Source organism: Heptranchias perlo, chromosome 28, assembly GCF_035084215.1.
Source record: "Heptranchias perlo isolate sHepPer1 chromosome 28, sHepPer1.hap1, whole genome shotgun sequence".
Taxonomy (NCBI): Eukaryota; Metazoa; Chordata; class Chondrichthyes; order Hexanchiformes; family Hexanchidae; genus Heptranchias; species Heptranchias perlo.
In genome coordinates this window covers 31,215,325-31,241,631 of record NC_090352.1, presented here as the reverse complement: position 1 = coordinate 31,241,631, position 26,307 = coordinate 31,215,325, and the positions used below count along the sequence as shown (strand labels likewise).

Here is a 26,307-nt window from a genome sequence, read left to right as displayed (position 1 = left end):
GGAGGTGGACGCACGGAGGGCCATCCTGCAGGATGGCAGGAGACCCTCCAGACACCAGCTGCAGAGGTAGTGGCCCTGGAGGTGAATGCCAGGAACATTGCACCATGCACGTGGATGCAGTGCAGGGAAAAGTTCAATGATTTGACATGAATGGTCAAGGTGAGTGAATGCAAGTGTCAAGTGGCACATCCTACCAACTGCACCACTGCTCCATGCATGACACTCCCCGTCACCCACCCACCAACAAACGCTTCCCATCTGTACGCAATGCTGCATCTCACCCTCACACATTACCACTCTTACAATCCACTCACCCACAACTCATAGGTCTCACACACTGGCAGCTATTCGACCATGACAAGCACATCACCCAAACACCTTGCAGAACACTCACTGACACACTTCCCTCTGTCTTGCAGGAGAAGGTGGTGCATAACAGCCGGCAACAGGAAAGAACGGACAGGCACGCCTACACCTCATCACCCCCGTGGAGGAGACCGTGCTGTGGATCGTTGGGCGGGCCGTTGCTGTGGCCACTGCCAGTGCAGGAGGTATCGAACATGAGGGTCTCTGTATACCGAATCCTCCTTCTCGTTTCCCATATCTCCCTCATCCTACAATCTTTTCTGACTCATGTGCTGCTGATGTTTTACTTGCTCCTCTCCCCGCACCACAACTCAACCCATCTCCCTTTGTCATTGCAGATACCCAAGGACTGGAGCCGGCACCGTCCAAGGTGGAGGAGGAGGAAGACAGTGACAATGAAGCCGCACCGTCACTTGATCTGACACTCGCATCCACCAGCTCAGATACTGACACTGCGCGTTCTTTAGAGGCTAGGTTAGAGGAGGAACCTGCACATGTTGAGACACCAGGCACAAGTACGCAGGAGCCAGGGTGGGGGGGAACGGATACTGCAGGTGCCAGTTCGCCGGAGGAAGAGGTTGCACACTAATTCTGCTGTCGAGGAATCGGATGGGGACTTCGATGGGCCAGGCTATAGAAGAAGGCTGATGGGCGTACACAACCAAATGCATGGTGCACTGGAAAGCCTGCCAGAAAGCCTGCGCACAATGCCAAGGGGCACGGAGGAGTCCAGCTCCAACTTGGCATAGGGCTTTGCGCAGAGCTTGGAGCCCATCCTTTCCCACATGGAACGGGTTGTTACCTCCATCACCACACCTGTGGAACCCACCATGATACAGCATCTGATGACTGATGTCTCAGCTTCCATTGCAGCACAAACAGATGCTATCCAAGGTTTGACTGCTTCATCAGGAGCTCAGACGGCTGCTTTGGAAGCTCAGACTGCTGCTATCGTGTCTCTGGGTACCACTGTGGAACTGGGCTTTCAGGGGTTCACAGCACTCCAGCAATCTGTTCTCCAGCAGATTACCAGGATTGCTGAGGCACCGCCCTGTGTGAGTGGCATTGGCGCCATGGCAATTGAACCTGCTGTCCTTGCTCAGGATGACAGCATTCATGCTCCCACCCCTGCCACTCCGCCAGTGCCCTTGCTGTTGCCTGTCAGCCAGCCAGGCCAGACTGCTGCAGCTTATGCCCTCCTGGCCCAGAGCTGCTCGAGGTCGTCCTCCATGGCCACCTGCACTCTCCTCAATTGAAGGACAGCAGCCTTCCACCACCCGTGCTCCAGACACTGGGGATGCACCTCGTAGGAGCACTAGGAAAGGGAAAGGCACAGGAATCACAGGCACTAAGGGACTGCACAAGGGTGAATAGTGTAATGTATACATGATTTCATGTGTAAGTTTATAAATTTGCATTTGAAGTCGCAGTTGGTGGTGGTTTTTATTCATGCGATGAGCTGTGGGAGGATGATTTGATGGTCATGTGGGCGAGGAAAGGTGAGGAGCATTGGACTGTTGATGACTTGGGAGGTGTCATTGAGGTTACTGATACTGCTTATGAATAAGGTGAGCATGCAGAGCTCTGGCAGACAGGGCCTGTGCAGCATACAATGACGAATCTTGACATCTGCTCAGCGGAGTCTGCAGGACTCCTCCAGAACGGTCCAGGCAGCAGGAGTGTTGCTTTAGGACGCCTACGGTGCGCTCAATGACGTTTCGTGTGGCGCTCATTGTAGGCCTGCTTTGCACGTGTGCATGCGTTCCTGACTGGAGTCATGAGCCATCTTATGAGGGGATAGCCCTTGTCACCCAGTAGCCAGCCTTTGACTTGTCGTGCCGGTTGAAATATAGGTGGGACGTTGGACTGCTACATAATGAAGGTGTCATGACTGCTGCCAGGGTAATGGGCATTGACCTGCATTGTGCACTACGTGTGGTCGCATACCACATTAAAGGAGTGGAACCCCTTTCTGTTCATGAAGATGGCCGAATTGATATGTGGAGCATGCATGGCAATATGCGTGTAGTCAATGGCGCTCTGCACCATGTGGAAGCCTGCAATGCGAGCAAACCCTCGTGCTTGCTCATTCTGCTTCTGTCTGTCAAGCGGGAATGTTATGAATCTGTTGCACAGCTCATTCAGTGCCTCAGTGACCTCCCTTATGCAGCGTTTGTTATCTGTGCGTGCGCAAACGCCTTTATCGTGATGGCGTCCCCGCACGTCATGCTAGAAGCGTGCTTGCGTATTACAGCAGCCATTTTGGGTCCTTAGGAGGCCACGTAGCTCTTACAAAGCGGGTGCTACATGGCCCAATTTATAGCCGTTTGAATGCAGTAGGATATGAAGTCACATATCAAAAGATGTGAAGGCCTTAGAAAGGGTGCAGAAGAGATTTGCTAGAATGATTCCAGGGATGAGGGATTTTAGTTATGTGGATAGACTGGAGAAGTTGGGTTGTTCTCCTTGGAACAGAGATGGTTGCGAGGAGATTTGAGAGGTATTCAAAATCATGAAGGGTCGAGACAGAGTAGATAGAGAGAAACTGTTCCCATTGGCAGAAGAGTCAAGGACTAGAGGACATAGATTTAAGGTGATTGGCAAAAGAACCAAAGGTGACACGAGGAAAAACTTTTTTACACAGCGAGCGGTTAGAATCTGGAATGCCCAAGGGGATGGTGGAGGCAAGTTCAATCATGACCTTCAAAAGGGAACTGGCTAAGTACTTGAAAGGAAAAAATTTGCAGGGCTACTGGGAAAGGGCGGGGGAGTGGGATGAGCTGGATTGTTCTTGTATAGAGCCGGTGCGGACTCGACGGGCCGATGGCCTCCTTCCATGCAGTAAACTTTCTGTGATTCTATATCCTACTGCATTCAATATGTCAAGTTGAGGCTAGGTCAAGTGAAAATTTCAAAACTGAGATTGATAGATTTTTCTTAGGCAAGGGTATTAAGGGATATGGAACCAAGGTGGATAAATGGAGTTAAGAAACATATCAGCCTTTTTTTAATTGATTGGAGGAACAGGCTCGAGGGGATAAATGGCCTACTCCTGTTCCTGTATTCCTACATAAGGTCCAGCAACATTCCAAGCATGGTTTAATTCCAGCTGCATTGCCTTTGTTAGGTACTGCTTACTTTCCGACTTCATCATAAATGGCTACTGCCATAATAAAGGAAAGTAAGTTAAACTAAAGAATATCAGTTAGAAGTGTTACTGTTCAATGATACTTTGCGGTATCAATAGAATGTACAATGGCAAGTCATTGACTACAGAAAGATTTATCTCCTGGCTTGCCCATGATAGCCTACTTATGACTTTGTTGCTCATAGATTATATGGTTGGCTCGCTAGTTAAATATTTTTTTCATAATCTGTTACCTGCAAATCCTGTTTAATTACAAAGTTACTGTTGACTTTTCGAGGGACTATCTTTCCTCCCCTCCCCAATAACTCAGCCAGGGAGGGCTGGAAGAGCAGTGAATATTATACACCAACTTAATAATTCAAATATTTAATATTTTAAATAGAAAAGAAACTGAAGTGCTAAGTAAAATGAATTTATACTACCAACCTGCATGCTTTGTTCCTCTAGCCTTTATTTCCAAGTTCGTAAAGAGATCTTAGAATCATACAGCACAGATGGAGGCCATTCAGCCCATTGTGCCTGTGCGAGGCGGTTATCTACAGGAAGGGCAGGAGTAGAAAAAATAATGGCTCTTAATGGTTGCACGTTTTCTTGGCTGACCACAGAACAGAATTGAAGCAATATATATATCTAATGTTTTTGTGGCATGGGGAAACAAGAAAGGGAGGAGAAAAAAGTAAACAGGAAATATCCTTTAGAAAACTGCTGTTTTTATCACTATGGCACTGGGAGACAGCTAGTGGGAGTATAATACTTCAGACAGTTGCTTGATTATTTCTACTTTCCCTCATAAGAGTGCCGTTATTACATTTATCAGTTAAGCATACTTTGGACTTCATGCTTGAACTTTGCCTGTTTTGCTTTAGCTTTATTCTTGGCTGTTTAGTTACATTGTGTAATCTTCTGGTTAGTCAATGGTTCCTCTGTTTGTTTATTTAGTATTCCGTGTGAAGCAAAGTCCCATTGATTTTGTCTGCAAGAACACACAAAGATTGCATTGAGATGTCACTGAAATCTTGTTGATATTTTTCTCTCTTTGGCAAATTTAAATTTGTTCACATTTCACTGCAAATATTTTTGTAATTATGTTACACTGTACTAATGTGAATTGTTCAAATTTTAGCACAGGTGTTAGACAACAGTCTGGAAATACTGGTAAAGAAAATACTAGGCCTATCATGAATGAAAGGAAGGAATTTACTTCTACTAATGGGAATAATCGTACCCAAACGAAAATCACAAGCACTTTCAGGTCATGTGTACCCTCTGAATCTTATAAAACACAGACAAAATCTTCTCAGCAAACACATCAGTGGCCCAAGAGTTCATCTCAGAATACAGCAAGCAGCAGACGTAGTGGTCAACCAAATCAGTTTCTTGAAAACCAGTTTGAAAGTAACCCACGCAATAGTGTGGATCAGGTACATTTTTTCACACATTCTGTTTAAAACAAGTTTGTTTTTGTTGAATTTGGACTTTTTTATATTTTCTTTTGTTTTGCTTGTCAAGGATATAGATTCAAATTTAAAGTTAGATAATACAGGATCAATTGACCTAACAGGAGAAATTTAAAGTTGAATAATGACCTTGCATTTATTTTGCTACAGAAACTCGGTGGGGTAAATTAAACAATACATGTGTTCCCAGGTTGGCTCTTGTGCACCTCCTAATGGCTGGTTTTGAGTACTATTGGCAGAGGCCTGAGAGTAACCACCACCTTCTCAAGGGCAATTAGGGATGGGCAATAAATGCTGGCCTTGCCAGCGACGCCCACATCCCATGAATGAATAATAAAAGAAAGTCTCCAGTCTGTACTGATATGCAGGGATTTTGTGTGGAAGATTTGCAGTGCTGTAGATGCATATTGGATTATTAAATGATGAATGTACAGAAACACGTTTGGGTTCCCAAAATGATTTTTTTTATTGGTAAATAACTTAAAATTTGAACAGTCGTAACATTGCAGCTTTAATTTTAGTTTATAAATTTTGTTTACAAATATCCCATTTCTAACTATATTTAATGCTGACTTTTCCCTGTTTATTTTGGGATGTTTTGCTCATGATGACATTTATTTACTTGTATACCTCAGGCTTCCTTTATGTCTTCTCTGTTTCACCTTTCACAACCTCCCACAAAGGCTCACGACATGCTCTTGCACCCCCAGCCATTGGAGTTTATTTCTGTTTTCTTTTTTAATTCCAGCTTTTCAATACTGTGTTTTATGTTTTGAAACATTGTTGTCCCTCTTTCTTTTTACTTGAATAAACGTGCTTCTTTTCAAAACTTTTCTCTTGCACTCATTTCAAATCCCTTTTTTTATACTTGATCCTTTTGACTTGCTTTTGTTAATGTCCTACATGCCATTACATCCTTCAACTCCTAACTGTTCATTTTGAAATCATGTAGAATTTAAATTTAAATGCAAAATGAAGTTCACTTGAGAGACTGGTTCAACTCAGTCATCTCAGCATATGGCCATTGGTACTCAGTACACTATGAAGTTGATAGTGCAATAGTGAAGTGTAAAGATATAGCGGCCCCAAATTTCCTTGCAATTTTTAGTACCTTTCTGGCACTGGAATAACATTTGTACTCACAGAGGCCTGGAAATTGGGCTGGATCCCATTTCTGCCAGGTTTTTAACCCTGTAGTGTCTGTGCTGCTATTTCCAGTGGGTCTGAGGCCTTCTCACAGTGTGCATGATGATTCTGCTGGGACCTCATTATCATATATTACAATGAGGAAGAACAGCATAAGAGTACCCAAAAACCCCTCATTAGCGCTCCCATTAAACCCTTGGTAATTCATGATAAAATACAAGAGACATGCATGCCTATTGCCAGCATCAGTTAATGAAGGCAGAAGTTATTTAGCTTGGAGAAGCTTTAAAAAGTGAATGCTGGAGTTATAAGAGAGCTTTTGGAGGGAGTTTTTTGCTTTGCAGTGCTGGCCTTGACTCTTGCTAACTTTCGGGCTTGTGAGACCACTGGGAAATTCCACTCCTCACCTAAAGTAAGCGGTTCTGAGTTACAGTTATGAGATTCCCAATGGGATTTCCCTTGTTTGCTATGTTAATGGAAGAGGAGGAGCAATACTACAGGATGGAGGAAAGGAGACTAAGGTAACATTTGAGATGGATGCACCCCATAAAATATCATCCCCCTAGTGGGAAGCACTGTGTGAGAAGTGTGTGCTTCACCAAAAAGGCTATAGGAGATCTTAGTCAGCTTCTGCATGAAGACCAGCAGCTCAGATCATTTGCCCTGACAGTTCTGCCTGCAGCTGTAAAAGTTACCACTGTGCTCAATTACTATACCACTGGCTCATTTCAAGCATTTTTAGGGGAGCTGGGGAATTCTTCTTCTTTTACATGACTACAAGGCAACAGCGTAATAGGGCCATCTAGTTTTATCATGTTGCTGGGTTCCCCAAATTGCAGAATGTAATACATGATACGAACCTAGCATTGCGAGCTCTGACAGTAAACCCCCTGAACTTGCTGTTTAGAAAGGCTTCGACTTGCTTTGATCTTGTGTGTGACCAGATGCAAAGTACTCTCCATATGAATGTCACATTTGCTCGACGTTTCCATGATATTTCCATACTCAAATTCTGCAGTCCCTGAGCTTGATTAACTGGATAGCTTTTGGGTGACCCCTTGCTATCATGATGGTGACCCCTCTGTGAGTTGGAAGAAAATAAGCTGAGATGTGCTACAATAAGGTTCGTGATGCTACAAGAACCGCCATTGAGTGAAATATAGGGTTCTTCCAAGGGGCAGTGCTCTGTGATGAGTTTCGAATCATGTATCCTGCATAGTGGTAGCTTGCTGTGCCCTGCACAGTTGTGTGGTCCAGAAACGCCTGGACGTGGAGATTCTTGAGGTGGCCCAAAGCTGCTTTGAAGGCAGAGGAGCAAGAAGGGAAGGGGCACATAATGAAGCAGTCCGAGCCCACATGCAGCATGACCTGGACAACATCCAGGCTTAGGCTCATAAGTGGCAAGTAACATTCGCACCAGACAAGTGCCAGGCAATGACCATCTCCAACAAGAGAGAGTCTAACCACCTCCCCTTGACATTAAACGGCATTACCATCGCCAAACCCCCCCACCATCAACATCCTGGGGGGTCACCATTGACCAGAAACTTAACTGGACCAGCCATATAAATACTGTGGCTACAAGAGCAGGTCAGAGGCTGGGTATTCTGCGGCAAGTGACTCACCTCCTGACTCCCCAAAGCCTTTCCACTATCTATAAGGCACAAGTCAGGAGAGTGATGGAATACTCTCCACTTGCCTGGATGAGTGCAGCTCCAACAACACTCAAGAAGCTTGACACCATCCAAGATAAAGCAGCCCGCTTGATTGGCACCCCATCCACCACCCTAAACATTCACTCCCTTCACCACCGGCGCACTGTGGCTGCAGTGTGCACCATCCACAGGATGCACTGCAGCAACTCGCCAAGGCTTCTTCGACAGCACCTCCCAAACCCGCGACCTCTACCACCTAGAAGGACAAGGGCAGCAGGCGCATGGGAACAACACCACCTGCACGTTCCCCTCCAAGTCACACACCATCCCGACTTGGAAATATATCGCCGTTCCTTCATTGTCGCTGGGTCAAAATCCTGGAACTCCCTTCCTAACAGCACTGTGGGAGAACCGTCAACACACGGACTGCAGCGGTTCAAGAAGGCGGCTCACCACCACCTTCTCGAGGGCAATTAGGGATGGGCAATAAATGCCGGCCTTGCCAGCGACGCCCACATCCCGTGAACGAATAAAAAAAAACTGTTCCCTGTTCTCACAAGTTTACACCAACAAGATTTGACTCATTATCCATTTAGTATTGTAAACAATAGAGTAGAAAATCTAATTTCAACTAGCTTGTTACATTTTGCATTAGTGAATGCTTTTGCACTGGTAGATATGCTGAACCGTTACCTCTTTTTATAAAAACAGAAGTCACAACCAGTTCAGATGAAAGTTACACAACCGGATAATTCATTACGTATTGCGACTACAACTATAGAAGGCATGAAACACTGGACTCAGTACAGCCATAGAGTTGCATTGCTATTTGAGGTCTTTGGTATGTACACTGATTTATAATTCACTCTTGGTAAATGCATGACTAGTTTCCTTATAAATGTTATGCTTGGATCAGGATTTCTACAAACACCAGGTGAAAATAGCCAATTTGCAATTCTTTATACCACAAACCAGTTAATAAATCATTCTGAAATTTAATCTGAACTCATCAGAAAGGGCAACAAAAGTGTATATTAAACAATGTGATCAGACTTCTAAAATACAGTGCATTAACTATTTGGTGCACTGAGCTTTTGAGCTGTGGAACATTTTGTGCTTGGATTGAGATTTAGTATCTCCATGCTTAGATTAGGGATTTATTGCAATTAGAGTGAATTAAATGCATTACTTGCATTACAGCAATGCCATTGTGCCATTTTAATTTACTCCATAAACACAATGCATGATGCATTGTCTAGTGATTATAGATTTTAAAGGAGTATTTACTAATACTTAAGGCTATACAAATTAAATTGAATGCACAAAAAAAGTAAATGTGTGAAACTAAACAAACCAAAGGTTTGGAGCCAGTTCTGCCATATGTATTCTCCTGGTCTCGTTGGGGTTGATGTATTCCTTGGATGTTCGTAGTAGCCCAGTCTTCTGAGGATAGTAAAGCACTGCAGAAAGTAAATTTGGACTTATAACTTGAACAGTTTCTGCTCAAGGTTAAATAATTGGCAAATGAATCCTTATCCCTGTAGAATAAATCTAAAATCAAGATGGGTAGTTAGTTTATGCAGGTAAGCAATCACTGGAAGCATAAAGTGGGAACACAGGTTGTGGTTGATTGCTATCTTGAAGTGCACTTGGATTTCTGAGTCTACGGCTAAACCATATGCAATTGTGAGTTTGTTCAAATAACTTTCATGCAGCCATCCTTAATCAAAAGCCAGTATAAGGGGATTGCCCATCTCTCTTTTGTAGGCCTGGTGTGTGTAGAAGTGTAAAATTCTTGCAGATAAAGGCTACTCCTTTGTGCAGGACTCCTGCTGACTTACCTGCTAGTACCCATTTTGAATCTAGTGTGTGTGTGGATGGATAGAAGCTGGGAGCTCACTGATGCTGAATAGCTTGCTTAGAGGGATTACTTGTGGAGGAACTTTTGGCAAGGGGGAGGGGATTGGATGAAGATTTAAACCATGAACCCAAGGTTGAAAAATCTAAATTGTAACCACTGAATCATACATTCCCTAAATAATACAGACCTCCAATGTAAGAAGTATGTTTTATTTTTAAAAAGAATTAAGAATGTCTCAATCTTTTCACAAAGGATATCAAAAGAGAAGCAAGCTAGGAAACTAGCTGTGACGATCACTATAATTTGTCATCCCACTATATGAGAAGCACTGACAACTGTCTGACATTGGAAAGAACCTGTATGATTTTCAGTTTTACTGGTATTTTGATCATTGATAAAAGTGTATTTCACCCAGAAATTGGAGACTTTCCTACTAGAGTAATTTTTTAAAATCTCTCTTTTTAAGCTGCACGTATAAATCCTGCCTGGTGCTGTCTTCAGGCTCTTCTCCAGTACCACCAAAAAATAAATCTCTCTGACAGTTTTAAAAGTGACAATTTAATGTTATTTGAAGGTTCCATGTTCAATCCCTGGTCTCTGCTGTTATCTGTTCTCAAACCATCGTAGTTGTGGTAGCACAACATTTGGCATCGGTATCTGGTAGGGAGGAATGATAAAGAAAGAAAATCAGGTAGTACTTCCACTCCTGATTAGCCAGTGATCCCAGCTGGAAAATGTAATTGTGCGGATGTAAGCCGAGGACAAGAATGGGTTTGGCCTGATGTCCATAATTGTTTAGTCTGTTGACGTTCAATGTGGGCTCATACGTGAAGAATCCTATTTTTTGGCTTCCACTGACCATGGAAGTGTACCACAGCGCAAGTTACCACCCAGAGGAGAGAGGATGGAGGAATATTGGGGAGCGAATACATATTTTCAAACAGCTCTCTAACCAGTTTTTAAAAAAATTAGTTCTTGCTATTGGCAATGACTAGAGCTCTGTTGGATGGGATTGCACTTGGGAATCCATTATAAGGCCATTCCCCGATTGGGTGCTTCTGGCAAGAAGTGGTGCTCACAGGAGGTGCTCATCAAGAAATTGTGAGCCACAGCCTCTGATTTTCAGCCCTTATATACATGGAAGAAAGTCAATGTAAAATTTTAATAAAGTAAATACAGGCTAAGGACTTCTATCTGCTTTAATGTCAAGGAAACACAACCCCAATCAGATTAAAAATGGCATAAGAACATGAGAAATAGGAGTGGGAGTAGGCCATACAGCCCCACGAGCCTGCTCCGCCATTCAATAAGACCATGGCTGATCTTCTACCTCAACTCCACTTTCTTGCCCTAACCCAATATCCTTGATTCCCTTAGTGTCCAAAAATCTGTCTGTCTCAGTCTTGAATATACTCAACGACTGAGCATCCACAGACCTCTGGGGTAGAGAATTTCAAAGATTTGCATGATAAGAAAACACAGAATTATGATCCAACAGTAGATGGCGTAATAATCCAAGTTATAGTGCATGAATACAGAGCAGCAATAGAGAGTCCTTGACGATAAAAGATACAGTACTAACAATACTAAATATGGAAAGGGAAAGTGGAGGTATTGTCAAGGTGCTGCAGGTCCCAACACTTCATTGATCAAAATCAACAGATTCCTAGTATTTTGATATTTTGACAGTTCCTGACAGATTAGTAAATGCAATGCTGTATACCAGTATCCTAGTATTGTGTGTTGATTTGAGAATGTCTGAGCAACATGTCGAGAACAGTCAAGCTAACTGAGTATTACCTGACTGGAAAATTATCTGACTGGAATGATTGCAGCCTGTAGCAACAGCTGGCTTTATTGGATACCCATATGAAAACAATTTTGTTAACACAATAGTACGTTCATAGAGGTTTGTCGACACAGACACTAAACAGTGAACCGTTCCCACTTCCCTGCAAGAGGTTCTTTGTAAGCTGTTAATTGTACCAGGGTGCAAAACCTGTCCCTGCATTGTTTAAAGTTCATTAGCAGTCAGAAACTATGCACACTTGAATTTACTGATTGAAGATTGCAGGCACCATAGCTGCCACTTAAGGATCAGGTGTAGTGGATTGATGAAATGGGAATTAATCTGAATAAAGTATTTAGTGGCCAGTATCATGACAAACCTAAACAAATGGCCTAAAGAAGCATTGCTGCTGATGTAAAATAAAATTAAAAGCTTTTGCTAATTTGTTTTATGCTTTGTGAGATGATGTAATTTACATTTCAAAAATCTAATTGTATCACAGAAATGCTGTTGCATCGCTTGTTGATTGTGAATTAACTCACTGAATAGTCACCCACTGTCAAGTGGTGACTACCCCTTTTTTAAATCACTGATACTGTATTTGATGTGGAAAAGGATATTGGATTTGCATGTTAACTTGAAGTCAGTGTCATTTTGAGATGCTTGTAGTTTGCAAGAGCGTCACCGTGACTCTTTGCTAGTGTGGTTGACAGTGGGAGAACAGCACGTATGGCACCAGTGACACTTCTACAGTATAAATGCACTTTTGGGGAAACTAAGCAAATGATATACCATAAACTTGAGCTCATTCAAAACTCTGCTGCCCTTTCACCAAGTCCCGTTCACCCCTCACCCCTTTGCTCGCTGACCTGTGCTCCCGGTCCAGTTACATCTCGATTTTAAAAAATTCTCATTCTTGTTTTCAAATCCCTCCATGGTCTCGCCCCCTCCCTATCTCTATAACCTCTTCCACCCTTACAACCCTTCGAGATCTCTATGCTCCTTCAATTCTGGCCTCTGGTGCATCCCCGATTTTCATCGCTCCACCATTGGCAGCCATGCCTTCAGCTGACTAGGCCCTAAGCTCTGGAATTCCCTCCCTAAACCTCTCCGCCTCTCTCTCCTCCTTTAAGACACTCCTTAAAAGTTACTCTTTGACCAAGTTTTTAGTCACCTGTCCTAATATCTCCTTCTGTGGCTCAGTGTCAAATTTTGTTTGATAATGCACCTGTGTAGCTCCTTGGGACGTTTTACTACGGTAAAGGCGCTATATAAATGCAAGTTGTTGTTGAAGTTGGACTTGCCTGAAACCTGTTAAGCTCTTGAATTCTTGTAGCCTAAAATGTTTCACAGTAAAACAGAAGATATCATATGTTGAAAAGTATTTTGTGTATATGATCATGTCAGCCTTAATATAGCTCACTAAGGCATTAGAAACTTGTTAGCGGCTTGAACAGTATGCCATTACCTTTCCTATCCTTTTGTGTATGAGTGCAACAAATTGAACTGTACATTTCTAATTTAGACCTCTTAAAATGAATACAAACAAGAAGAAAATACATGGAAGGAAACAATAGTGTTGTATTTAGGAATTACTGTGAACCCTTTTTCCATTTTTCTTCCACTCCTCTGCCAAACTCTCCTGAAGGCATTGGATCATGCTGGAGTTCAGTTCCATATCTATCAACTATAAACCAGTACCTCACCTAAGTCCTAATGGTTCGCGTGTGAATCTGGGCAATGAATGTCAGCAGGCTACTCAACCTAGAGCAGTATAACAGTTGAGTCCCCACAAGCACACTTCCAAACAGGAGTAGGCACCCTGGTTGATTATGCCCTCACCAGTGAAGGTGGGCATCGTGTCACATATTTCAATTTTTCTTGCACTTCAAATTTGCAAAGTCACAAGTTTACGATGTCAAAGTGCCAGAATAGTAAGTAACTGGAGTTGTAACTTTTAAACACCAAGAAGTGGACAGCAATGGAGGTGAGTAAGGATCACAGTGCAAACCAGCTCAGAAAATACTCTATTTCTCAAGTGAGCTACTTTACATTGTGGGAGGATGCAAGTTGGAGAGAGGCCAATGACAGGATGAAAAGGAGGAATAAAATGAACTAGAAAAACAAATTTGTACGTGTGCCATTAAATTTTTTGCATCTAATGACTGTTACCCATACTTCATTAGTATTTAATTAGGTTCGTTCTCATCAGTAACTTCAGTTTCACATAATGAAGATAGATGAAAGGAATTAAGTAAAATGGTAATTGAACTATTAACAGTACTGCTTCAAAATTGTTTGGAAGGGAAGAATTATACTTGCCAGAGAAATGCTGAATAAAAATGTAATCAGTGTATGTCTGCTAAGTGGATACAAGACTTGGAGTTGCTATTATTTGACAAATTTACAGATGGTTGTAATTTTAATGAGAAAACAAATCAGTAAAACAGAATAGTAAAAATTTGATCTGTGGCCTGTCATCAAATCAAGTTATCTGAAGCCAACGGTAGTACAATGGTGGCAATTTACAGTCATGGGTAGTTCAAAATAGGATTTGTATAAGACATTGCCTTGGGTCACTTCCAAGCTTTGTCTTTTTTTTTGTAGCTTGTGATTTTAAGGTTGCCATGAGCCTTCCAGCTTCTTGACTTTTTACCATGAGACTATCTATAATTACTCCAACTGAGTGTACTGCTTTTATTATGTACCATTGGGTTGGAGAGGGTTAAGTTTCTTATAGTAAGGAACAGAGTGAATTAGTTTTCAAGGGCACTAATCCCTGAATAAAGCAACTTGATAAAGCCATGACCTCTTCTTGTGGCTCCCCCTTTAATAGAGAAACATGGTCTGTAAGTCAGAAGATCATGGGTTCAAGCCCCACTACCAGACTTGAGCACATAATCTAGGCTGACACTTCAGTACAGTACTGAAGGAGTCCCACATTGTCGGAGGTGCTGTCTTTCAGATTAGACGTTGAAGAGAGGCCCTGTCTGCGCTCTCAGGCAGAAGTCCTATGGCAATATTCAAGGAAGAGACGTGTTTTCCCAGTATTCTGGCCATCATTTCTCCCTTAACTGGCACCACCAAAAACAGATTAACTTGTCATCTACCTCATTGCTGTTTGTGGAACTTTGCTGTGCCTAAATTGGCTGTCGTATATACCTACGGAAAAGTGATTACACTTCAAAAGTAATTCATTGGCTGTGAAATGCTTGGGACATCGTGAGGATGTGAAAGGTACTAAATGGATACAAATTTGTTCCATCCATCTATGCCATCCCATCCCATCTCTTGCTATGACCTGCTTCTAGAGCAGCTCTGAAAGGTAACATTCTGGATCTGCTCTCATTGAGATACCTCATATTATGTTACACCTGTGAAAAGTATATAATTGATCTGGTAGAGACTTTACTTGTAATGAGCCTCTTAAATCTCTTCCTCTGGTTTTCCTACTGCATCTCCACCAATTATTTATCATTGTCAAAAGTGTTGGCCTGCACAGCTATTCCTGGTGTCTAATCTCATTTCCAGTTTGGATTGCTCTAAAAGTGTGGTGCGATATTGAGAAGGCATATATACTGAAGGTTTTTGAATTGCACAGAAAATGTTGATTGTAAAGTTACATTGAAATACATGGATGGATGTGTTTGTGCCTCCAGAATTTTGTCAATAATGCCGGTGTAGTATATCATAGTTACTGGTGGTGATTACTGCCATTACTATATTCTTCGGTGGCCAGAAGTGCCCCTGGAAAATATTACAGAACTGCAATACAGAATTTTGTGGCTGTGTATCTCATTAACAATAATAGATGCTGAACACAACAGTGAGAGTTGAAATAATATGTAAGAACATAAGAAATAGGAGCAGGTAGCAGGGGTAGACCATACAGCCCCATCGAGCCTGCTCCGCCATTCAATCAGATCATGACTGATCTTTGACCTCAACTCCACTTTCCCGCCCGATCCCCATATCCCTTGATTCCCCTACAGTCCAAAAATCTATCCATCACAGCCTTGAATATATTCAATATATCCACAGCCCTCTGGGGTAGAGAATTCCAAAGGTTCACAACCCTTTGCGTGAAGAAATTCCTCCTCATCTCAGTCTTGAATGGCTGACCCCTTATCCTGCGATTGTTCCCCCTAGTTCTAGACTCTCTAGCCAGGGGAAACAATCTCTCAGCATCTACCCTGTCAAGCCCCCTCATAATCTTATATGTTTCAATGAGATCACCTCTCATTCTTCTGAACGCCAGAGAGTATAGGCCCATTCTACTCAACCTCTCTTCATAGGACAACCCCCTCATCCCAGGAATTAATCTAGTGAACCTTCGTTGCACCGCCTCCAAGGCAAATATATCCTTCCTTTAGGTAAGGAGACCAAAACTGTACGCGGTACTCCAGGGGAGGTCTCACTAAAGCCCTGTACAACTGTAGTAAGACTTCCTTACTATTGTACTCCAACCCCCTTGCAATGAAGGCCAACGTGCCATTTGCTTTCCTAATTGCCTGCATGCTAACTTTTTGTGTTTCTTGTACGAGGACACCCAAGTCTCTCTGGACGCCAATATTTCATGGTTTCTCACCATTTAAAAATATTTTGTTTTTCTGTTCTTCCTACCAAAGTGAATAACCTCATATTTCCCCACATTATACTCCATCTGCCATCTTCTTGCCCACTCACTTAATCTGTCTACATCCCTTTGCAGACTCTGTGTCCTCCTCACAGCTTACTCTCCCACCTAGCTTTGTATCGTCAGCAGATTTGGATACATTACACTTGGTCCCTTTATCTAAGTCATTAATATAGATTGTAAATAGCTGAGGCCCAAGCACCAATCCTTGCGGCACCCCACTAGTTACAGCCTGCCAACCTGAGAATGACCCGTTTATCCCTACTTTCTGTTTTCTGTCCTTTAACCAATCCTCTCTCCATGCTACTATATTACCCCCAACCCCATGAGGCCTTACCTTGTGTAACAATCTTTTATGTGGCACCTTATCGAATGCCTTTTGAAAATCCAAATATACTACATTCACTGGTTCCCCTTTATCTACCCTGCTAGTTACATCCTCAAAAAACTGTAATAAATTTGTCAAACACGATTTCCCTTTCATAAAGTGGACTCGATGGGCTGAATGGCCTCCTTCCGTGCTGTAACCTTTCTCTGATTTCTAAAACCATGTTGACTCTGCCTAATTATATTATGATTTTCTAAGTGCCCTGTTACCACTGCCTAGTAATGGATTCCAGCATTTTCCCAACAACCGATATCAGGCTAACGGCTGTAGTTCCCTGTTTTCTCTCTCCCACCCTTCTTGAATAGCGGGGTAACATTTGCTACTTTCAAGGCTACTGGGACCGTTCCAGAATCTAGAGAATTTTGGAAGATCATAACCAATGCATCCACTATCTCTGTAGCCACCACTTTTAGAACCCTCGGATGTAGGCCCAGGGGATTTGTCGGCGTTTAGTCCCATTAGTTTATCCAGTACTTTTTCTCTAGTGATATTAGTTGTTTTAAGTTCCTCACTCTCATTTACTCTTTCGTTCCCCACTATTTTTGGTATGCCTTTTGTGTCTTCTACTGTGAAGACAGATACAAAATATTTGTTTAGCGCATCTGCCAATCCCTGATTTGCCCATTATAATTTCTTCTGTCTCAGCCTCTAAAGGGTCAACGTTTACTTTTGCTACTCTCTTTTTACATACTTGTAGAAGCTCTTACAATCTTTTTATATTTCTTGCTAGTTTACTTTCATATTCTACTCTCCTTAATTTCTTCAGTTAGCCACGGGTGCATCACTTTTCCTGTGGAGTTTTTATTTCTTAATGGAATGTATACTTGTTGAGAATATTGAAATATTTCTTTAAATGTTTGCCATTGCTTTTCAACTGTCAAACCCTTCAATTTAATTTCCCAATCTCGCCCCTCATACCTATGTAATTGGTTTTATTTAAGTTTAATACTCTAGTTTCTGACTTAAGTACGTTACTTTCAAATTCAATGTGAAATTCATCATATTATGATCACTCTTCCCCCAGCAGTTCTTTTACTGTGAGGTTACTAGTTAACCCTATCTCATTACATAATACAAGATCTAAAATAGCCTGTTCCCTGGTTGGTTCCATGACGTATTGCTCTAGGAAACCGTCTCGAATACATTCCATGAACTCGTCTTCCAAACTACCTTTGCCAATTTGATTTGCCCAGTCTATATGCAGATTAAAGTCTCCCATGATGACTGCATTTCCTTCGTTACAAGCTCCCATTATTTCATGATTAATACTCTGCTACTATCGGGGCCTATGAACTACTTGCACCAGTGTTCTCTGCCCCTTGTTATTTCTAATTTCCACCCATATTGATTCTACTTCCTGATCTTCCAAGCCAAGATCCTTTCTCACCGCTGTCCTTATGTCATCCTTTATTATTAGGGCTACATCCCTTCCTTTTCCGTTCTGCCTATCTCTTCTAAATGTCATTTACCCTGGAATATTTAGTTCCAAACCTTAGTCATTTTGCAACCATGTCTCTGTAATGGCTATTAGGTCAAACCCATTTATCTCTATTTGTGCAATTAATTCATCTATCTTGTTACAAATGCTCCATGCATTCAGATAAAGAGCCTTTAATTTTGATTTTTTTTTACCATTTTTCCTTACTTGTTGCACTATTATTGGTAAACTCTCTGTCTCTTCCTGCCACACTCCGCTTATCTTTACCCAAGTCACTACACTGTTGTCTTAACTTTTTTCTCATTAGATTTCAAAATTTCCCCTCACCTGACCCCTCTTTCCTCCCCCCCCCTTTTAGCTTAAATACAATTGCAACATGTGAAGGATTAGTCTGTTTTCACAAATATAATATGTGATTGAGTGAGCAATTGAAAGCTGAAATAAAAAAAGAAAATGCTGCAAATTCACAGCATGTCAGGCAGGTATCTGAAAGGGAAAGGTACATTAATATTTCAGATGCCATTCCTCCTCAGAATTGGCATCGTCAGGCTGGAAAATCCCAATTGTAAGACAAACCAAGGCAAAGAGTGGACAGAAACGGAGAAGAACAGGTAGAGGTTAAGAGTTCAAAGATGAAAAAAGAAGGGGCAACACTGACAATGAACTGGAAGAAAGAGACAAACAAAAGTCACAGCAAGGAGAACAGAACCCCTTCTGGGATGATGTACCTGGAAGAAAATTGGCAATAAATAATAAAAGATATAAAGTGCTGAATCTTATACCCAAAATATTAATCTGTCTTTGTCCAATGCTGACTGATCTGTTATACATTTCGAGTACCTATTTTTATTTTAATATACTTTGTTCATTTCAGCTACTACATACAGAGCCAAAATTTATGTATCTTGGCTTGATTCTCAGGTTGTATATGCAAGCCTTTTTTAATTATACATTTGTTCCAAATGAAGATTTCAAACATCCATATGCGAATGTGCTATTAAATATGTGCAATCTTTTTTTTCACAGCTACCCTAGATTCTGCAGTCATAGCTGGAGAACACAGTGCTAAAAATTTTCTTCTGAGAGATAGAAAGGATTCAGTTCCATGTGTGTTCTATGAAACGGTAAATATAGTGCTCCATAATGTTAAATCACATTGAAACACTGCCAACATGGAATTTCTTCATGGTCATAAATCACTTCTGGTCCACTGGTGTGGCAGCTACTCCAAAGGGCTCCTGCAAAGTTTTTAAAAAAAAATCTATAAACCTCAGGGTACAGAGATGCCAAAGAACTCAAAAACCAACTGAAGTAAAGCAAAAGGACCACAGACTGCATGTAAAGTTTCAGTGAATCAGTTAAAGTAACGGGAGCAGGAAAGACAGACGGATCAATAACTAGGTATTTTCTTAAAGGGATTAGAGGCAGTGTAGATTTAGATGGCGAACACCTAAGAAGTTAAGAGTGCAGTGGAGAGGAACTAAGCTGAAAGAGAACACCTGTAAAGTAGGTGACAAAGGGGGGCACCTGAAATAAGCCAAATTAAATAATACCCAAAGGAAGTAAAAGGTAAAACAAAACACCCGAGAGGTCAAAAGTAAAAGAAAGCATCAAATAAAATCAAATGAGAGCACCTGGGATTTAAACCAAATGAAAACAGAAGAAATATAACAAGAAAGGAAAACTAAGATGAAGACCTTGAGGTGTGTTCGCTGTGGAATGGACACAAATGAGGAAAGCAGATACTATAGATGGGTGAAGCGATGCAAAAGCTGTTTATTAATCATTAACCTTAAAGAAAAAGTTATGGCTATCAGATGAAGCAACACTCAGCTTCATCTGATAGTCTTAACTGACCCTGAAAATGTACAGGAAATGGAAATCGCAGCACCCCTGGTGGTCAACGATCAAAGAATGATAAAGATTAACATGAACTGGAAGTCCAGAATACCTAAAACCGGGAGCCAGGTACATAATTTTAAAAGAGCTAAATCCAGTGAAATGAGGGAACATCTAAAGTAAATGGATTGTGAGAGGTTGTTCAAGATCAGTTCAGTAGAAGAAAAAAAGGTATAACACTGAGCATTCAGGATAAATATATTCCCAAAATATATTCCCAAAACTAATAAACTCAGACTAAACTAAATGGATCAGCAAACAAATTAAAAGTGAGATAAAGAGGAAAAATGGCTCAACAAATCCTGCAGGGAGAAAGGAGAAGGGGCCCAAGAAATTGCAGCAGCATGTTATAAATGGGATCAGAGAGGCAAAAAAGAGACCTGGAAAATCATAGCAGCAGAGGCTAAACTGAGGATGAGCACAAAATAGTAAATATGCGGAATAAATACTTCCTCCAAGTATTCACAAGGGAAGATATGATTAACATGCCCTCTCCAAACAGATATCCCAAGTAAAATCAATGACTTTGTTATTATTGAGATGGAAGTTCTTGACAGGCTAATCGGGCTCAGAACAAATCAATCCCCAGGGATAGATGGTAGAGTTCTGAAAGAGACTAGGGAAGAGATTTGTGAAGCACTGAGAATCATTTTGAGGGAGTAATTGGGCACCGGGGAGGTATCAGAAGATTGGAAACAGACTAATGTGGTGCCCATACTCACAAAAGGTGAAAAAAAAAGACACTGGCAACTACAGACCCATTAGTCTTCCATTTAATGCAAAATAATGGAATTGATTATCAGGAGTAAACTGGAGGACCATCTGTATAATAATGATCTAGTAAACAGCAGTCAACATGGATTCAGAAGGGGAAGATCCTTCCTGACCAACCTCCTCGAATTCTTTGAGGAAGTGATGATCCAAGTGGACTGTGAGAAGCCCTATGATGTGGTGTACCTTGACTTACAAAAGGCTTTTGACAAAGTTTAACACAAAAGGCTAGTAATTAAACTTAATGCTGTGGGGATTCGTGGTAAACCCTGGGAATGGATAAGAAACTGGTGGAATGGTAGGAAACAACAGCAATCATTATATCAGAATTACTGAATGGGGTGTCACGGGGCTCAGTACTGTGCCACTATTATCTTTAATTTACATAAATGACCTGGACTCAGAAACTCAGTGCAAAGCGGTCAAATTTGCAGATGGTACAAAACTAGGAGGGGCAATGGAAAATATGAAAAGTGTTGGACAAGATATGTAAATGGACAGAACAATGGAAGATGAAATTTAATGCAAACAAATGTAAAGTGCTATACATAGGAAGAAAAAAATAGACAAAACACATACCGTGAATGACATTGAAATAGCTAAGAATGAATCTGAAAGGGATCTAGAAGGCTTAGCAGACTAAATGTGTCCCACCAATGCAGAACAGCAATCAACAAAGCCAATAAGATGTTGAACTGCATATCCAAAGGATTAGAATTTAAATCAGAAGATGTAATAAACAATTTATAGTGCTCTTGTTAGATCGTACCTTGAATACTGCTTCCAGTTCTGGTTGCTGAAAAACAAGAGAGGCATTCAAGCACTAGAGGCAGTGCAGAGAAACGCCATGAGGCTAATCCCCAGTGTGAGGGGTATGAGTTATGAGAAAAGACTGGAGAAACTTTGGCTTTTCAACTTGGAAAGGAGGCATTCGAGAGGTGATCTTATAGAGATATATAAGATTGTTAAGAATATAGAAAAAGTTAACCCAGTATATTACTTTAAATTAAACTGCGGGAGTAGAACTCGGGGACACATAGCCAAACTAGAGAGAGGTACTTTTAGGACAGATATCAAGAAATTAATCTTCACACACAGTGATCAACATGTAGAATAAACTTCCAGGTAGAGTAGTGGAGGGAAAAATCCTGGAATCATTTACAAAACAATTGGATGCTACAATGGGAGTGGATTGTTAGAATCTCTCTGGATGGATAAATCAAATAGACCAAATGGCATTCTTCTTCCATAATTATCTTGTGACCTTCAGATACATTGTTAGGGAATGGCTGCATGCAGTATGTATAAGTGTTGTAATTTCTCAGCTGGACCACATGGTGGAGCATTATACTGTAGAAAAATACTTGGTGCTCACCTTGCTTGCCACACAAGGATTCTGGCTCCTTTTAATATAAGCACATCTCCTATAGTCTGCTTTATATAAGTTAATGTTAGAATGAGTCTGCAGTTCCATTTGATTAACTTTTTAGTGGTGAATTTTGTGTTCATCTAGGCAGGAATAATGAAGGTGGGCAATAAATCATTTACCACCTTTAGTCAATGCTATTGTTAAATATTCCCATATAATGTAAAATATGTGCCACATTTATTTTAGTGCTCTCACTTTCAGGTTCCAGTGGGCAACATTTCTACCTTGATGCTGCAGTACAAAATTACAAGTGCTGTTTGCACAGCCATAACAAATTTTGAGGCCCGTCACTAGCACCAGCTACGATTACTTTTTGTCCCTCTACAGATTTGCTGACATGAAGGAATCATACACCCGGCTATATTGAGGGGTCATGGACAATTGCTTTTTTTGCATCCTTCCACCTAATGTGTTCCTGTTTATCTTTACCCCTTCTCCTGCCAAAATTCCTATAAGAAGAGCTGAAGGCAAGACTTATCAAGAGACAAATTGGAAAAAAAACACAAAATTAAAAGACAAACTTTTTATCAGCCTATAAAAATAAAAATGGAAGAGTAAATTCAGTGAATTTGAAGCTGCATGTGTGTTTTGGGCAAGTGTTAATGTAACAGGGAATGCTGAGTAAAACCTATACTGCGACATTGAGAACTAATGTACAAATGATGAAAGGTATCTGCTAATTCTGCATGCGAAGAAAGACTAAAATCATCCCCCACAATAATTTGCTGAACAAATTTGCCAATGTTCTTTTAAACCTAAGTTCAAAAAGTTCTTCTGTTACCTTGTATTACATTTACTTTTACACATCAGTCACCCTTTTGTCTAACTGGTGCCAAATTATTGCGGTTTGGTTCTGAGGACCTGAGATCTATAATACATTTTTCATAATTTGTTTAAAAAAAACTCTTCACTAATTTCACTGTAGCTTTATGATGGTTGTGACTAAATATTTTCTCATCAGAAAGCTACCTGTTGTTTCCAATTCAGCACCACATAACTCTGGCCAGTAAGGTTTAAAATACAGTACGATTTTGAAACAGCTTTATTATTTTCCCATAGCGTTCAAACCTCCTGTGCTGGCAACAGTGTAGTTTTGTTGTTCTCGGAGAGTTACCTAATTTAAGGTTGCAAAACTTGACTAAGCGTATTTTTTTTGATGTATTTGAGTTTAAGAAAAAGAAAATAATATTTAAAAAATAGATTAAAGATTAATTGACTTGGCGATATTAGTTGATAAACACAAATGCTCAATGCCATTCTTCTGTGCAGTATTTTAATGGAGGCATTAACCTATTTACTTTAATAGGTTATTTATTTTAAATAGGTTAGTGCATCCATTAAAATACCATACACAAGCATATCATATGAACATGTAAAGGGTCTGTCAGGTAATATAACTGACCAGAACGTATAGCCTCATCCATATATTACTGCGTAGGATGCACATTTCCTGTCCACAAATCTTACTTCCGTTCATTACTATTTTCTGTCAGCATTTACCATTGTAAATTACTATGTCAACATCTCCTGTTCAATTTTGCTGTCATCTGTCACAGTGTAGTTGTGGACTCTGGCCACTAGGTGGTTCTGTGCTGCGAGTTTCTGAAATCTCTCTCCCAACTCTGTTGTGATCTTAATAACCTTGCTGACTGTGGACAGTATAATAGGAAGTTACAATTTGAAATAAAAAGAATCAGAAAAATTGCACAACACTCTCCCTCACCAACAAAGACACTTATTCCTCTGCTGTTCACCCACCCATGATCAAGCATAGAATAAATAGGCAAAATCACAACGCCCCTAACATGATAAATTCCTATATTTTAATAACCTTTAGCTTGGTTTCACTTTCGTTATAAGCAATGAAATTAATCTCTGGAAAATGCTTTTCATAATCATATGATCTAATTGTCATGCTACTCTGAAAATGATGACAGTCGTGCTTAATGAACCATATTTGCTAAAGTTCAGTGGAAGTGCAGTTATGTTGAGGATTTTTACATTTTACTGTGAATCCTAACAGTTTTGAGTAAATCGAATTTCTGTGTATAATCTCTAAGTGTACACTTTTGCGGGGGTAGCATGCATTTTGTTATACAGTGGATACTTCTACACTGCACTATTTCCCCAAACAAGAAGTCAAACAACATTTGCTATCAGGCTGCTGCCGATGTACCACTTAAGCCAAATCCAAGCTTGTGGAGCAACACCAAGCCTGCACTTCATTCCTCTTTGAGAGCACAACTGAGGTGAGGAACTAACCACGTGAAGTATTGTAGGCATGAATACCTGTTTCACCACTCTGGCACAGTATGTTGGTGCATTCTTGCATTGCCTCTTCACTTTACTTCTATTTATTTAAGAACCACTTCGGACTGCATTGACAATATTAACTGCTGCTCAGCTCAGAATAAGATTTTATATCACTGTTAAAATCTATATATTCTTGGTCGTTCCATTTTATAACCGTTCTGGAAACTGAGTCTAAATTTTACTTAATGGTAGCTTGGGTTCTAATGACTGTATTACAGTACTTGGCAGTTGTTTCTATTTTGCATATGGCCACTGTAGCTATTATATTAACATCTAGTGCTGGTAAGATTTGTAGCATACCAAGCATTTTGAAATTTTTCCCATTGAATGCTTATGTGCTAGTTGATATGTCAAGTCTTGTATTTGCTGTTTCCAACAGGACCGTGACCTTCCGAGGCTGATCAGAGGACAGGTACACAGATGCATGGGGACCTATGACAAGAGAAGAAATCTTTTAAAATGTGTCTCTGTCAGGCCTGCCTCGACTGTGGAACAGAAAACCTTTGCTGAATTTGTCAGAGTAGCAGATGCTGAGATGACACAGTTTGTTAAGGCACTAAGTGAAGTCTGAATTCTTCTTCATAACCAATATCAAAATTTGCCATTTGTTTTTGTTATGTAGGAGGCTGAAAGAAAAGGGCACTAAAATTGTAGCTTGCAATATGAATTTAATGCTGTTTGAAAATCTTTAATTTTAAAATTACAACTATAGGTTAGATAAATATGTTTAGTGAATCAACAAATGTTGACAACCTTTAAACCTTTTGTTTTAAAATGTAATTTATGCATGCAGCAACAATATGCTTTCAACAAATTGTAAATGCTTGTTAGGGTATAAGGATTCCATTATAGAGTTCCTTTTAAAAACTCTAGGATTCTCAATGCTAAACTGTGGTGCCTTTTGTGCACATCCATTCATCTAACTCATACACAAACCTGTTACTAATCATAATTTTTTTTTGTTTAGCACCGGTTCTTTGAAGTCCTCCCTTGTTGCTATACTTAAGGGAAATTTTTATCCTATTGATTGAAAGGAGGCACCCCAATGAAGAGGTTCAGATGAGGCTATAAAATGCAAGAACTGTCATCTAAACTCTGAAATTGTATTACACCTATGTAATATGTACTGTTTCAATTTTATGCAGGGATTTTGAAAAGTTGTTCATTTCTTGTGTTGTTGCAGACACTGGCTGTCAGTGAGCTCCATATCTGATGCGTAATGATGTTCACATAAGAGGATTAATGATTGTGACATCGTTATTGCAAGGTTAATGAGAAGTAATCAGCAGTTGATTGCAAGGAAATTCTATGTTCAGTATATATTATCCCATAAAAATCAATAACAAATTCTGCACATTGTGCCACAGCTTAATACATTTTAAATTGTTTTCATTAAAGCCTACTTTGCCACTGCATTTGTTGAGCTTATTACTCTGTTATAACAAAATTCCCATCAGAGCTATAAACTAATAATTTTAAATCCAAGATTTATAATATTGGAAAGGTTTTTTGTGAACCCTGAAATTTCACATTGAGCTGTTTTGTGCTAGGATAAGAAGCAACTGTTGCCATATGGAAGCTCACAAATTCAGTTGGGATGTTTGAGGGGGACATCAAGGAAGAAGGGGAAACCAGGAGGGGAGCTAAATTGCACCAGTTTTGTAAATCTGGGTGTTACAAAATTGACACTCGTAGAGGTGTGGGAACTCAGTCAAGGAATGATGAACTTTGAGGGTAGCAGGGATCAAGAATGGTGACATTTTAAGCTTCAAAATTTTTGGATGGATGGAGAGAAAAATAATTATATTAAATGTCTTCTGTAATCTTAGATGAAGCATCACTAAAATTGGGAAAGGAGGTTCGCCTGGTGGTTTGCAAATATCAGTGTGCTTTATCACAAGCGGTACAACTCAAGATTATGGTTACTATTTCTTATGTGGTGAGCATCCAATCTTGGCAGGGTGACTGGGGGAGGCATCTGCTCGAGATCATGCGCTTTTCACAAGAAGTG

The 26,307-nt window shown here is 40.5% G+C and overlaps 1 protein-coding gene across 5 annotated transcripts in view; it reads left to right on the top strand.

Annotated features, from left to right (window-relative positions):
- The window catches only part of LOC137345008 (spermatogenesis-associated protein 22), a 41,453-nt gene extending 15,744 nt beyond the window's left edge, over positions 1–25,709 (top strand). For 4 of the 5 annotated variants that reach the window (XM_068008342.1, XM_068008344.1, XM_068008341.1 and 1 more), the window contains 4 exons: positions 4,638–4,935; positions 8,484–8,613; positions 18,911–19,008; positions 24,676–25,709. In XM_068008342.1, the coding sequence (XP_067864443.1) occupies positions 4,638–4,935; positions 8,484–8,613; positions 18,911–19,008; positions 24,676–24,867 (718 nt within the window). In that variant the 3' untranslated portion in view covers positions 24,868–25,709. Of the gene's footprint in view, positions 1–4,637; positions 4,936–8,483; positions 8,614–18,910; positions 19,009–22,184; positions 24,233–24,675 lie in introns of all 5 variants that reach the window. The other variant, XR_010968531.1, reaches the window with a different exon arrangement.
- Positions 25,710–26,307: the final 598 nt, after the last annotated feature.